The sequence below is a fragment of the Hemiscyllium ocellatum genome, chromosome 18 (genome assembly GCF_020745735.1).
Source record: "Hemiscyllium ocellatum isolate sHemOce1 chromosome 18, sHemOce1.pat.X.cur, whole genome shotgun sequence".
NCBI classification, from domain to species: Eukaryota; Metazoa; Chordata; class Chondrichthyes; order Orectolobiformes; family Hemiscylliidae; genus Hemiscyllium; species Hemiscyllium ocellatum.
This window is the reverse complement of record NC_083418.1, coordinates 39,854,105-39,870,087: the sequence shown is the minus strand read 5'-3', so window position 1 is coordinate 39,870,087 and position 15,983 is coordinate 39,854,105. Positions and strand designations below refer to the sequence as shown.

Genomic DNA, 15,983 nt, shown 5'->3' with positions numbered 1-15,983 from the left:
AGATTTTAACAGTATTTAGAAACAAATTACGTGAGTATGTGTGTTCAAAATAAGAATAAGGAAAGGATTGAACAATCAATTGTTGTATTATCAAGGTTAATTTTATATAAAAATGAATGCTAATTAAGATAAATGAGAGATTATGGCAGCCAATCATCAAAGATGACAAGACCCTATTAATATATGGAGAGAGTAGGTCTTGAACTTTTGGTGGAAGATAAAAGAAAATCTGCATTTATGGACCCCAGTAACTAAATCCACACGCAGATGTGTATTTCACAAATCTGAAGACAACTGGATTTTATAAGTACACTGTTTCCTTTGGAGTTATTCTGTTAAGATAATATTGTAAGAAATAGGTAGTGAAGTATAAATGTGTTTTAAAACTAAGGTTCGGTGATATGAATGAATGCTTCTTATACATTTGGACTTAACTAATGCTGTACAGTAGCTTCAAAATTCTATATTACAACTCTGCATGAATTTATATGTATTCCTCTTTAAATAAAGATTACTGCAAATTTTCTTCCTCACATTTCACATTAGTGAGAACACATCTCAACAACATGTACAGTTTCGGTCACCTTAATCAAGGAAGGATATAATGCCATTGAAGGCAGTTCAGAGGAGGTTTACTAGATTAAAACCTGGAATAAGCCAGTTGTCTAATGATGAAAGGTTGAAAAACTGGGCTTATTTTCAATTGACTTCAGAACAACAAGAATTGGTTTGATTGATATGTATAAGGTCCCGTCTGGTTTTGGCAGGGTGGACATGGAATTTATGTTTCCTTTTATGGGTGAGTCCAGAACCAAGTTACACAGTTTTAAAATTAGTTGTTACCCTTTTAGAACAAAGAGGGTAGTACTTTTCATCTCAGAACGTTGTGCAACTTAGGAATTTTCTGTCTCAGAAAGCAGTGGAGGTGGGGATCCTTGAATACTTTTTGAGGAGGAGATATATACATTTTTTTAGGCAAGGAATCAATTGTTATCAGTGAAAGATGGAAATGTGGAATTTGGAATACAAATGAATACAAATGATCTTGGGTGGTAGGACAGGTTTGAGGGAGAACTGGCCTTTTTCTGTCCCTAATTCATAAACTTCTGTGAGTATTTTGTTTATCGTTTTTTGATTAAATGTGTCACTTCAAATGTGAGAATCAACAATAATTTCTGGTCAAATGGATATATTTTAATTGGAAATCGATACCAAAGAGGCACACTGAAAGATTACATTCAACCTCCAATTACATACTGGAGTAATGGTTGGATTTCCATTCTGATAATACCTACTGACAGTCAGTCTGATGATGTTTTGTTCACATGTATGAATGATAGCAAAAGTGTCATAACTCACTGGGGCAATACACTTGAAATCAAACCCCACTACTCCTGGAGTCGTCACAGATCTGAAGATTTAATGAAACTATCAAAAATCTCAATAAAGGAAAAAAAAAGTCAGAATAACACAGTTCTGCATCACCAGACCAAAGCACAAAACTGGTCACAAAATCCTCTTGAATTTTCAGTGATTTTAATTTTTTAAGATCATTCTTGGAATGTGGGCATCACTGGCTGGTCAGCATTTATTGCCTGTCCCTAGTTGCCCTTGAGAAGATAGTGGTGAGATGTCTTTTTGAAGCACTGTGGTCCACATACTGTAGGTTGACCCACAATGCCCTGAGGGAGAGAAATCCAGGATTTTAACCCAGCGACAGTGAAGAACTAGCAATATATTTCCAAGTCAAGATGGTGAGTGGTTTGAAGGGGAACTTGCAGATGGCAATGTTCCCATGTATTTGCTGTCCTTGTCATTCTAGATGGAAGTGGTTGTCTGTTTGCAAGGTGCTGTCTAAGGATCTTTGGTGAATTTCTGCAGTATATACTATACACTGCTGCTACTGGGCATTGGTGGTTCAGGGAATGAATGTTCGCGGATGTGGTGCCAATCAAACAGGCTGCTTTGTGCTGGATGGTGTGAAGCTTCTTGAGTGTTGTTAGAGTTGCATCCATTCAGGCACACAGGGAATATTCCATCACACTTCTGACTTGTGTCTTGTAGATGATGGATAGGCTTTGGGGAGTCAGGAGATAAGTTACTCACCACACTATTTTCAGCCTCTAACCTGCTCTTGCAGCCACTCTGTTTATGTCGAGTTGAGTTTTGGTTTAATGATAAGCTCCTCAGGATTTTGATGGGGCAGGGGTGGGAGGGATTCAGTGATCGTAACATCAAGGGGTATTGGTTAGATTGTCTCTTATTGGAGATAGTGTGAATGTTGCTTGGCACTTGTCAGCCCAAATCTGGATATTGTCCAGATCTTGTTGCATTTGAACATGGATTTCTTCAGTGGCTGAGGAGTCCCAAATGATGCTGAACATTGTGCAATCACCGGCGAACATCCTCACTTTTGACCTTATGATGGAGGGAAGGCTATTCATGAAACAGCTAAAGATGATTAGGGCCTTGGACACAGCCCTGAGCAACTCCTGCAGAGATGTCCTGGTGTTGAAATGATTGACCTCTAACAACCATGACCATCTTCCTATGTGCCAGATATGACTCCAACCACTGGAGAGTTTGCCCCCTTAGACCCATTGATTCCAGTTTTGCTAGGGCTCCTTGATGTCACACTCAGTTGAATGCAGCCTCGATGTCTAGAGCTGTCACTCTCACCTCAGAAATTTAGCACTTTTATTTATGTCTGATCCAAGAAATGAGGTCAGGAGCTGATTGTCCCAGGCAGAATCCAAACTGGGTGTCACTGAGCAGAGTATTGCTGAGCAGGCGCTACTTGATAGCACTGTTGATGATTCCTTCCATCACTTTGTTGATGATCAAGCGTGGACTGATGGGGTGATAAGTGGTCAGGTTGGATTTGTCCCGCTTTTTGTGTGCAGGACAAATATGTGCAATTTTCCACACTGTCGGGTAGATGCCAGTGTTGTAACTGTATTGGAACAGCGTGGTTAGGAGAGGCGGCAGGATCTGGAGCGCAAGCCTTCAGTACTATTGCCTGAATGTTGTCAGTATCCATAGCCTTTGTGGCATCTAGTGCCTCCAACTATTGCTAGATATCATGTAGAGAGAATCAAATTAGCTGGAGACTGGCATCTCCACAGTGAAGACCAGTCTATCTTCACTGATGGTTTGGTTGGACCTGGAGTCTTCCTGACTTTGGGTTTCATTATTATTTCTTTCACCATCCGCAAATGTGGTTTTTCTGTTCTTTTGAATGAAACTTTACAGAGACAGAGGAAAGAGAAAGATTGGTGCAGATGACTTCTGGATCTCTGCTTGCTCCTCTCCATTTTACTCCCCTCAGAATGTGTTAAACTGCAACCTGACTGATCAGGAGATTGTTTTTATGCTGAGCTTTCCTGAAGACAAACTGGTGACAATTTATCTGTATTCAATGCCCCCAAAATGTAACTTTGTTTCACTTGCATCTATGAACTTCACTGGGTTTTTCAAGCTACAAACATCTTTGTACAGTCTGTCCTTTTTAAAGGCTGCGTCCGTTTTTCTCATTTCCAGTTGATCGTTCAAAAACAAAAGATGCAGTCTCTTAAACACCTCTATCCTTGAAAGCAATAAAACACCATTTTTAAATACTTTTCATGACCAGATATGTGACAGATAGACAACAAAATATCAAACGTCCATCCAGTATGTCACACAGTATATCAGGCAGTATTCAAATAACTTCTGTTCATTTTTTTTTCTTAAATTCTTAACTTACTTTCTTGTTTTTACATTTTGCAACATGTATCAGCTGTGATCCTACTTTCACATGTTTTACATATGAGACATGTACAACTGCATAAAATAAAGCTTACAAAATTTTCCACTCAATAATTTGACTCAAACTTTTCTGCTATTTTCTCAATAAAAAGTATTTCTTAGAAAGAGAGAATTATGTTATCTGTGCACCCAGTCTTTTAAACCAAATTAAAATAATGTTAATTTAAGATAAAAACTCTTAACATCTGTGTCCAAATATATACGCTAGCATTCCTGCTTAAGAAAATCATTCTTAAGACATGAAGGTGAAACTTTTTCCCCACATATCTACTTACTTATGCTTGAGTTTTGGGTTTTCCTATATGTCCTGCTCTGGCAACTTTATGTGCTAATCGTAAGATCTCTTCATGATGTTAGGGTGATACTACTATCTGATAAACAACATTCCATTCCTCATTGAGGATCTCTCCATTTGTTCATCATCACTCTGTTTAATATAATGTCACTCTCGAACTCCTTCAGCCTCAGCTTTAGTGTGAGCTGACTGTGTCAACCTGTTTAACTGTGGATCTGCTTTCTGAGCCTTAAGCAGTGAGGATATGCCAAACAATTCTTTTGAATTATCCCTTTGATTAAATAAAGTTTCGGTTACTCTATAATATCTAACTGTGGTATAACTTTGACCTCTGGTGATGGACTTTATTTAGCTCTTGCTGTGGTCACCGCATACAATGGAAAAGTACCAGGAAGTTGTTTCCACAACCTTTCTGTCTCTTTAACCTCATTTGGATTTTTCTTGACTATGAATGATCTTGACTCCATTGAAATTCTTTTCCAGATGTAAGTCAACTCCATCAACAGGCTATCTTTTCACTCTTTTCATTTTCTATCCCTTCTGTATTTATGAAGGCGATGGAGAATGGTTCAATTTTATGAAACAACTCATAATCATCAACAGTTTCTAGTGCCTGTCTCACAATTGCAACCTTCCAGCCTTAACATATGTTGTTAGAAGAAAAGATAGTGAGTTTATAAATTCTCCGAGAGCTTTATATATGACCTTAATTCTTTACTTTCATATCAAAATTACTTTGTCTAACCCTTTCAAATCCAAAGTAGGTTTGTCCAGGGTGTTACCTCAAACTTTGAAGCTATTTCCTGTCTGCTTTAGGAACTAACACATGTACACCCAGAATAGCATTTTTGACAGTGTCATGATCCAAAGAAACCCCTCTTTCATTGAAATACAAATTTCAAGGGTTCTACCTGTCAATTTGCTTTTCATGAGCAATGTCCAGTTTTCCTTCAGCTAATTGACCTGTTTCACTATTTTCTCAAGTGATATTAAGAAAGCCTTCACTTTGAAATTTCTCTTTTCACCCATCTAACATCCTCCACGTCAAAGGTGTGGCTATGGATACCAATGTGCATCTCAGTTATCCCTGTGTCTTTATGGTGTAATTGGAAACTCCTTTCTCCAGTCATGTTCGGGACCCTTACCTAATCTCTTTCTCCAATATATCAATGATATTATTCATTCCACCTCCTTGTCTCATCCAAAATTGGAAAACTACATCAATTTTGCTGCCAATTTACATTCTTTTCTCACCTCCACTTGGTCCACCTACGATTCTTCCATTCCATTGCTTGATTTTCTGTTTCCATTTCTGGGCACAGACTGCCTGTTAATATCCATTACAGACCCACCAACTCCCACAGTTACTTTGATTACACTTCCTTCCACCCTATTTCCTGTAAGGACTCCATTCCATTTTCTGGGTTCCTCTGTCTCTACTGCATCTGTTCTGATGATGTTACCTTTCACAGAGGTTCCCTGACAAACCTCCTTTTTCTTCAAACAAGAACTCTTTGCCATTATAGTTGACAGGACCCTCAGTCATGTCCAACCCATTTCCTGCAATTCTGCCCTCATCCATTCTCTTCCCTCCTAGAATAATTATAGGGCTCCCCCCATCCTCACTTTCCACTTACCAGCCTCAGGCTTCAGAGAATCATCTTGCACCATTTTCATTACCTCCAGCAGGATGCCATCACCAAAAACACATCTCCCTTCCCTTCTTTTCAGCATTGTATAGGCACTATTCCCTCTGTTCCAGCCTGGTCTACTCCTTTGTCAGCTTATAACTTCCTCAATCCCACCATTGCATCTTCCCATACAACCACAGAAGGTGTAACACTTGTCCTTTTACTTCTTCTCTCCTCCTTATTGTCTGAGGTCCTACATAAATATTCCAGGTGAAGTAACGATTTATTTTTACTTCTTTCACTGTATTTGCAACTCAAAGTCACTGGTCCTCCAGTCTATGGCCCAGCAAAGCACCTCATTTTCGATTCAGATACACTGCAGTCTTAAGGACTCAACCTTGTGTTCAACACCTTCATAGCATGAATGCAGACCTCCATTTTTATTACAACCCCTTCCACCTCCAGTATTTTGTTTTCATGGATTTGCTGTCAACAAAGTTGACCTACCTTCCAGTATTCACACCTATCATGAACAAATTCACAGCTATTTTTCATCTATATTCCTCCTCTACTTCCCTTTGAACTCCTTTTGTCTTTTGCTTTGGATACTCTTTCTATCTGTTCCATTAAATCTTCCTCTTCCTTTGTCCATTACAAACCCACCAGCTATTATTTTTAAGCCCTCCCTCAGTTTAGAAAAAGAGTCATATTGGATTCAAAATGTTAACTTTGTTTCTTTCTCCACAGATGCTGCCAGGCCTGCCAAATTTCTCAAGCACTTTTATACAGTGCTATGTTTACTTTCTACTTTTAAAACTGGATGAATATATTATGATCTAAAATTATTAAAAGTGGAAATGTTTTAAGTAATTATCAGATTTAAGTTCTTTGGACAACAACATATCCTGAATAGTTTTACCTCCAGTAAAACACTACAAAGAGAATATTGTGTTGGCCATTGCAAATTGAAACAAATATAAACATATGCCAAAAAAGCAAAGAAAAATATTGAAGTGCCATGGTCCCTGAGGCTTTTTGAATTTTAATATACTTGACACCTTGTGTATTTTGGAAAAGGCCATAAGATCATAAGAAATAGTAGTAAAATTAGGCCATTCAGACATGGAGTCAGTTCCAATATTTGATCATGACTAACATAATTCTCAATTCCATTCTCCTGCCTTCTACCCTTAACCCTGATTCTGTTACTAATCAAAAACCAATCTATTCCTGTCTTAAAGACATTCAATAAATTGGCCTCCACAGCCTTCTGCAGCAATGAGTTCCATACATTTACCATCGTCTGACCGAAGAAATTCCTCCTTAGCTCCCTTCTAAAAGGTCAATCCTTCATTGTGAAGCTATTCCATCAGCTCCTAGTCTCTCCATCAGTGGAAACAAGTGGATTCTCCAAATCCACTCTACCCAGGCCTCTCGTACTCTGTAAGTTTCAAAGAGATCCCCCCTCATCCTTCTAAACTCCATAGACTTCAGACCCACAGTCCTCAACCTCTCCATAGAATAAGCTCTTCATCCCTGGGATTATTCTCTTAAACCGTCTATGGGCCCCCTCCAACTCTAACATATTGTTCCTAACAGACAAGGCTCAAAACTGCTGACCATATTCCACATGTGGTTTGACCAGAGCCTTATACCGCCACAGCTTTACATCCCTGCTCTTGTACTCTAGCTCTCTTAAATGAATATTAATATTACATTGGTCTTCCTAACTGCCAAATGCACCTGCATGTTAACCTTAAGATAAACCTGAACAAGGACTCCCAATTCGCTTTGTGCTTCAGATTTTCAACACCTTTTCCTGTTTAGAAAACTGTCAATGCCTCTAATCTTCCTAAAATTGCATAACCTCACATTTTCTTCACATTGTATTCCGTCTGGGACTTTTTTGCCTATTCTCCCAATCTGTCCAAGTCCTTCTGCAACCTTCCCACTTCCCATTACTACCTTGACCTCTATCTATCTCTGTGTCATGTGCGAACCTAGCAACAATGCTCTCAGTTCCTTTTTCCAGATCATTAATATATAACTTGAATAATTGTGGGCAATGATCCCTGCGCAACTCCACTAGTCACCAGCTGCCATGCTGAAAAAATCTCTTTATCATGAGTCTCTGTTTTCTGCCAGACAGCCAATCCTCTATTCATGCCAGTACCTTTTCCCTAATACCATGGACTCATCTTATATGGCAGCCTCCTGTGCAGCACTTTGTTAAAGGCCTTCTGGAAATCCAAATAGATCATGTCCATTGGCATTGACATTCGCCAAAAACAAAGGATTTTTCAAGAAAACATTTCTGATAGTTTAATGCAGAAATAACTGGTTACGCTGCATTCATATAATATTTGCAAATTGCCAAGTCTGCGTGCCAGGAAAGGATAGTAGTATGACTCAATCTTTTCAATCTTTAACCATCATGGGTCACTCAGAGAATCAAAAATCTTGAAATGATGCACACTTATGGTCCTAAGCAGGATATGAAGAAAAGCTATAGAGGAATTTCAATTGTGAAATTATAATATACTTCATATAGCTGAGGTGACTACCTATCTCCTTAACATATATGGTAGGGAAAAGCAAGGCTATGTAACGTTTCTCCAGAACATGTTTCATATCTGGTTTGTTGAAGGAACATTTGCAACATAACCTTTTCTATTATTTGTTTCTTATTCCACCAGATGTGGATTCAATATAGCAGTTGACAAGGAAAACAAAAAGCAGCAGTATAGCAGTTCCGAGCAATTAACATCTCTGTGGATAATTCTAACTAGTGAAAAAAAGCATACAGACCAGGAAGATCAAAATACCCCTTGATTAGGGAAGAGTATATAACATAGGGTATGTAGTCATACCATCGTCCTATGACCAATGCTGAAAATATGCTTATTTGAATATTAGATAGTCAGCAACCACTTAGTACCTGATTGCATATATTGATAATGGTAATGAAGAATGATGTATAGGATGTGGTGTTGAAGTCAGATCTGGGTTGAATGAGACAGCAAGGCTAGCATTTCATGTTCAACTTGAGTAAGCAGCTTTAGTAATTTCAAGATTCAATTGAAGGAACTTAGAATATATTAATATTGAATTAATTGGACTGCAGTAATGTTGAATTGGGTGCTAGCAACCTACATTTGGAGATTAATTCAAATGTACTGAATGATGTCAATTAGAATTAGTTAAAGATAAAAGACTAGAGAATATTTATGTGAATTAAATAAAAGATTAAAAAGATGTCATTTTTATATGTTTAATTTTGCAAAACGTATGCATTATACTCCCAAAGTCTTCTAAGCATTAAATGCCAGTTACCTGCAGCTCACAGTAAACTGGTTTCCTCCTTTGGAGTTTATAAGCACATTAACGTCCCCTCACTTAAGTGAAACATTTGTCAAAACCCCATTAATGACCACAGGTGAACTGGTCAATTCTTTGTGGAGAATATTGCCTTACACATATTCACACAAATTCTGACAAATTGTCCTTTTTTTCACTGTATTGCCACTGTACAGAAAGCTTGTGTTACACCTAGTAGTAATCACAAAAGTCATAATAATATTTTTTATTATTTTATAAACACAATAATAAGTATGATGACCATTTTTCACTGAAACTAGTGCATTTCAAACCAGAAAAGTAGAGCTGATGTGTGGTGCACACCATGCTAAAACTAGCAGGTATGTACACAAAGATATATAATTGGAAGCCAGTTGCATTCCGTACCAAAAGAATAATATAGCGTAACACATTCAACTGATTCTATACGTGTATTGTATCAAAACTTTGACAGTTTAATAAAAACGTAATAAAACGTTCATAAAAAGCTACTCTACTCTATATGACCTTGCTAACAGCTTTTATCTGATATGCCACTGAATGTATGAAAAATCTTAAAGCAATGCTGGAATTAAACAGAGATTGAATTTGGTTTCACATTGATAACAAAACCATACCAGTGTTTGCGCACTTTTTGATCAAATGTGCTATTCACCAAACTCTCGAGAAAAGCTTTATCTGTATCTATAGCTGATTCGTAACTGAAGTTGAGCTAAAATTGCATTGTCCACCACTCATCACACACTTTCACTCTATGGGTGCAGATTTGCAAATTTTGTTTTCAGTACCTGCAAAAGAAAGTTTAATTGATCTTGGCAAAATTTGGGAATTGTATTCATCAGGTACCATGAATGAAAATTGTTGTATTACAGACAGGATAGGTTTGTAGATTATTTGTAAATGAAACAGGGTAAAACCATTTGTCAATCTTAATGAATTGATTGATATGGAATTGAAGAAAAGATCTCAAACAGGACAGTGACATAAATGCCTTCTGCAGATAGCAAAATGTCATATTTTGTATCCTCTTTAGGCTTCTACATTTTACTTCCTCCTCTAGTGCTTGCATGAAAATTTCTCTTCGTCAGGCTATGTGGGCAGAAAGAATATGCTGCAGGTGACGCTAAGATCAATATTGGCACTTGAAGCACTTTGTAACAAGGTCAATCCGTTCTTAGTTTTAACTGCAGCATTGAAAAGGAGTTCATTATATTCAGCTCATGAAAGATTTCACGAGCAACGAGTGCAGAAGACAACCTCAATCTCTAGAATTTAACACCGACCTTGCTTTTCTGGGTTAAAATAAACTGGCATAATAAACTAATTTAAATGGAATCAAAGTGGCTCGTATGTAAGATGACGCCCTACGTGACTGCAACACAGGTAAACATTCTTGTCTCACTCTTTGCAACCCGGACACGAAATCTGTCATGAACTGGGTTGAAGCGCACCATCCTCCTCCAACACCTCTCCATTGTCATCCAGCTCCTTTGTGGTTCCACTCTTATCCATCTAACTGTCGGTAGAGACGCACATGTAATGCAGGTGTTTCCATCCATATAACCTATCCATATAACATTATCTCTGAGCCCCCTTCCTCATCTCTTACTTCTCATCTCCATACTCCCTCTCGGTGACATCACTGAAAAATACAGAGACGGTTTTCCCTTGTGCGGTGACAATACCAAGCTTTGATTCACTATCACCTTGCCTGACAGCTCCACAGCTGTTTATTTATCAGACTGCTTAACGAACATCCACGACTGGATGAGCAAATATTTATTTCGAATATTTGGAAGTATTGAGCAAATTAAAATAATTATTTCCAGTCATTGCTCCAAATTCCATTCCCTATCTCCCAACTCCATCCCTCTCTCTGATAACACAGTCTGACATTAAACAGCTTCCTCACACCCTGGGTGTTTATTTTGATCCCAAGAAGACTTTTCAAACTCATATTTGCTCCATTGCTTGACTTCAGCCTGTCTCTGTTTCCCTGCTCATTTTTGCCTTTATTTCATCTAGATTTGAATATTCCAACACATTCCTGGCTGGGTTCCCATGTTCTACCCTTTGTAAACTTGACGTCATCCAATTCTGTGCTGCCCGTGTCTTACCTCAAAGCAAGTCCTGTTCTCCTGTACATTGGTGCCTGGTCAAACAACACCTTGCCTTTAAAATTTTCATCCTTTTTATGATCAAAATAAGAAAATATCACATGGTTGAAAGGATAATTTTGACTATTTATTGGAAGTTACAAACTTCATCATACTTTTTTTTTTCAAAGGATTTGCTTTCATTTAACTCAGCAAATCCTATTTAGTACAATATAATACAACCAATCAGACATCTGACTTAGCAGCTTACACAATGTACAGCTCACCTGATCATTTATATTTTGGTACCAAGACAAGAATCTTTGCTAAATATTTGACTTCCTTAAAATCCACAAGAGGTGCAGTCCTCGACTCTGAACATGAAGTTAAAACATATAACAGAATTTGTCACATTAATAATACTTTACTTTTTTGAACTGTGGCTTGACGTAACTCAAATATTAGCAAGACCTCCAAACTTCCTATTATTTATTCTCCTGTGGAATGTAGGTATAGGTGGTTGGCCAGCATTTATTGCCTCTCCCTACTTCCCTTGAGAAGTTGGTGGTGAGCTGCCTTCTTGATACACTGCAGTACATGTGCTGTAGATTGACCACAATGCCCTCAGGAAGGGAATTCAAGGATTTTGAACTCATGACAATGAAGGAACAGTGATATGTTTTCAAGTCAGGATGGTGAGTGGCTTGGAGGGGAACTTACAGGTATCGGCGTTCCTACGTATATGCTGCCCTTGTCTTTCTAGATGGAAATGGTTGTGAATTTGGAAGGTTCTTTCAAACGATCATCGTTGAATTTGTGCATTGCATATTGTACATACTACACATTGCAGTAACTGCAATTGGTGGTGGAGAGAGGGGAGGTTTGTGAATGTGGGGCCAACCAAGGGAGCTACTTTGTGCTGGATGTGTCAAGCTGTTTACGTGTGGTCAAGATTACACTCATTCAGACAAGTGGGGAGTATTTCATCACATGCCTGACTTGTGCCTTGTAGATGATGAACAGCCTTTGGGAAATTAGAAGGTAAGTACTCTCTGCCTGGCTCTTGAAGGGATTGTATTTATATGGCAAGTCCTACAGAGTCAATGGTAATCCCAGCATGTTGACAGTGGGGGATTTAATGATGGTAACAACAATGAATGTCAAAGGGCAGTAGTTAGATTGTCTCTTATTGGAGATGATCATAGCCTGGAGAAAGTGAGGACTGCAGATGCTGGAGGTCAGAGCTTAAAAATGTGTTGCTGGAAAAGCTGGAAAAGGTCTGATGCTGCCTGACCAGATGATCATAGCCTGGCATTTGTGTGGTGCAAATGTTACTTGCCTCTTGCTAGCCTAAGCTTGGACACTGTCCAGATCTTGTTGCATTTGAACTAAGACTACTTCATATTTAAAGAATTGCGAATGGTGCTGAACGTTGTGCAATCATTAGCAAATATCCACATTTCTGACTTTATGATAGAGGGAAGATCATTGATGAAGCAGCTGAAGATGATTGGACCTAGGACACCGCTCTGAGGAACTCCCGCAGAGATGTCCTGGGGCTGAGATGATTGACTTCCAACAATCACAACCATCTTCCCATGTCTTAGACATAACACCAACCACTGGAGAATTTGCCGCCTGATAACCATTAACTCCAATTTTGCTAGGACTCCTTGATGCCATATTCAGTCAAATGCAACCTTGATAGCAAGGGCTTTCACTCTCACCTCAGGAATTAAGCTCTTTTATCCATTTTTGAACCTTAGGCTGTAATGAGACCATGAGCTGAATGGTCCTAGCAGGACCTAAACTGGGTGTTATTGAACAGCTTATTGCTGAGCAGATGTTGCTTGGTAGCATTGTTGATGATATCTTCCATCATTTTACTTATGACTAAGAGTAAACTAATGGTGTGGTAATTGGCTGGGTTAGACTAGTCCTGCTTTTTGTATAAAGGCATACCTGGGCAACTTTGCACATTGTCAGATTGGTATGAATGTTCTAACTATAATGGAACCACTTGGCTAGGAATGTGGCAAGTTCTGGAGCACAAGGCTTCAGTATTGCTTCCAGAATGTTGTCAGGCCCATAGTCTTTTAGTATCCTGTGCCTCCAACCAATTTTTGATATCAAGTGGATTGAATCGAATCGGCTGAAGACTGGCATCTCTAATACTGAGAATCACTGGTGAAGTCTGAGATGCATTATCTACTCAGCACTTCTGGCTGAAGACTTCTGTAAATGTTTCAGCCTTATCTTTTGCACTAATGTGCTGGGCTCTTCCATCATTGAGGATGGGGAGATTTGTGGAGCCCCTCCATTTCTTTGTTGAGTCTTGGTAATGATTGTTACAACTGATCGACTTGCTCGACCATTTCAGAGGCCTGATGGGGGTTAACCACATTGTTGTGGTTCTGGAGTCACGTTTTGGGTATCTCAGGTGACGGTGGAAGATTTCCTTCTCTGAACGACATTAGTGAACCAGATAGGTTTAAGAATCATCCTTCCAAATTTAAGAATAATGTGGCAATAACATAGTTTCAGCAGCTGCTGACAGTCAACATCAAAGATTAAAACAGTAATATATAAGTTTTTGCTACGTTTTTTCCTCTATTCAACAATATTCTCTCCTTTGATCACAATGATTATTTACTGGGGTGCAGTTACATAGATGTCACCCTCTGGTGCTTGCCCTAAATGATCAGTATTTGCACATCTAGAGTAAAGTATTATTCATTGGCCAAGCCTGATCCAGGTGTAGTAGAATTTGCACTTAAAACTCCAGTGCTAAGAGCTAGATTACAGCCAAGATTGGAAACCTGTGCTGACTTTATCCTTCTTAAATTACACTCTAACATCACACTGATCAGGAATAAACTTCAGATTTCTTGATCTGTAGGAATCAGCTGAATAAATTAACTGAGAAAAAAATTATCCAATAAACAATCACTTATTTAATATTTGAGATCATAATTGTTTCAAAGTGCCAGGTATTGCAAATAGCTATGGTAACAATTTTGAAAATCTGGAACAGCAGATTGTTCTAGCTATTACGCAGAAACTTTTCAGAAACTTGTTCGAGATTATTAACCTAGAGAATCTATTAGGCCATATTTTATGAGGATTGACAATTTTATGTAGATTACCAATTGGCTACTTTTTTCACAAAGAGGGAGTTCCACATTTCTGAGGCAAGGTTCTGCTCAGGACCCCCTGAGAAATGCAGAACTGAACTTCCATTCTGTCAGTTCTCGCATAGCAGAGATCTGTCAAAGAAGGGGAAACCATGCCCTCTTTTCATGACAGTCATCTGGTGCATTCTGAAATTTAAGCCACTTAACAGCTGCTGTCAAACTGTAAGTCTATAATGCAAGTGTGGGGTGAGGATGTTAGGCAGCTAGAGTGCCAGAAGGTAGGAGAGATAGGGTGACAGATGACAGCATGCCAAGTAGGGAGGACGGCAGCTTGGAAGACTGCCAGATGAGAAGGGTGTAGAGTGGCAACCGATGAATTCCAAATGGTTTGGGAGTAGGAATCTAGGTACGTAAGTTGCCAGGTGAGTAAGATGCCAGCCAGGAAGGCTGACAGCTGGGAGGTTTGGGGTTCCAGAGATAGAATGCCACATATGTAGGAGGTAGGATATCATGTGATTATGATGCCAAGTGAGAAGGGATCGGGTTCTGGGGGTGCAAGGTGGCAAGATAGGGTAGATCAGGAGAGCAGGAGAAATTGGGTTGAGCAGGGCCAGGGGATGAGTTAGGTGTTGGATCCGAATGGGGGAGGATTATGCCCAGCCCTGGGCATGGAGCCTCAGGATTGTGTCTGGCAACAGAAGGGTCAGGTTGAGTCCAGCAGTTGCTGTGTACTATCAAGTCCAGTGAGATAGGAGTTGGCTCTGATCTGGTATGGCAGTGGAGTGAAGTGAGAGGGTAAGGGGGTCAGGGTGGTTCATACAGCTGGGGAGAATAAGTGAGTTTGTGGCCCAGGGCAAGGGCTGGGAGCTGTAAGGTGTCTGTGGGAGGTGTCATTGGGGACTGTGGGGTAGGTAGGGGGTCTGCAACTCTCAGCTCTATTGAAATAATGACTGGCCAGAGGAAAATCAGCATAAAAGCAATAATTTTAACATTTCAACAAAATAAGCTTGTAATTGTCAGATCAGAGGTTTACAAATAATAGGACTTTACATTGCTGTGAAAAGTAAACAGATCAGCAAATCAACATCATATGGTCAAGTCTGCAGTAACAAGTTTGATTAATCTTAGTTTAGATTCTGACAGGTGCAATAAAACTCAGAATTGTGCTATGTTTAGGAATAGAGAAAAACCATTCACTGTACCTGTGAATTAACCTGTATTAGAAGAGAAAATCATCACTGATCTTGTCAGCCATCCTCTGTTACTGAGAACCAAACGTAGATGGACACGAGTGGAACAAATGAGGCAATATTCAATCAGCCAGTGAACGCCTTGGTTAATATTTAAACTGCTCTCCTTTAACTCGTCTTGTGTTTAGATTCCAGTTAAGCAAGAATAAAAGGTTTTTTGAAAGTTATTTGACACCACTTTTTAGTGAACTGAATCCGGAAGCAAGATGCAAATTAGGTATGTGATGGATTTTGCTGACAATAACAATAGTTGAGTTGATTGATTATATGTGGTTAACCAGAATGAAAGCAAAGGATTCAGATCTATTTTATTTATGAAAAATGTTCTGGGATTTGATTTAGCTATTAGCACCAAAATGATTTGTCTGAAAATTATACTAGATTTTGTCACTTATGTGGAGTAATGCCAACAT

The 15,983-nt window shown here is 38.9% G+C and overlaps 1 protein-coding gene across 2 annotated transcripts in view; it reads right to left on the bottom strand.

Annotated features, from left to right (window-relative positions):
* The window catches only part of syt19 (synaptotagmin XIX), a 78,038-nt gene extending 62,341 nt beyond the window's left edge, over positions 1 to 15,697 (bottom strand). The window contains exon 1 of one of the 2 annotated variants that reach the window (XM_060838483.1): positions 15,523 to 15,697. Coding sequence is in view for 1 of the 2 variants with exons in the window: in XM_060838482.1 (XP_060694465.1) it covers positions 11,208 to 11,236 (29 nt within the window). In the remaining variant the exon portion in view is untranslated. Of the gene's footprint in view, positions 1 to 11,207; positions 11,251 to 15,522 lie in introns of those variants that run through there. The other variant, XM_060838482.1, reaches the window with a different exon arrangement.
* Positions 15,698 to 15,983: the final 286 nt, after the last annotated feature.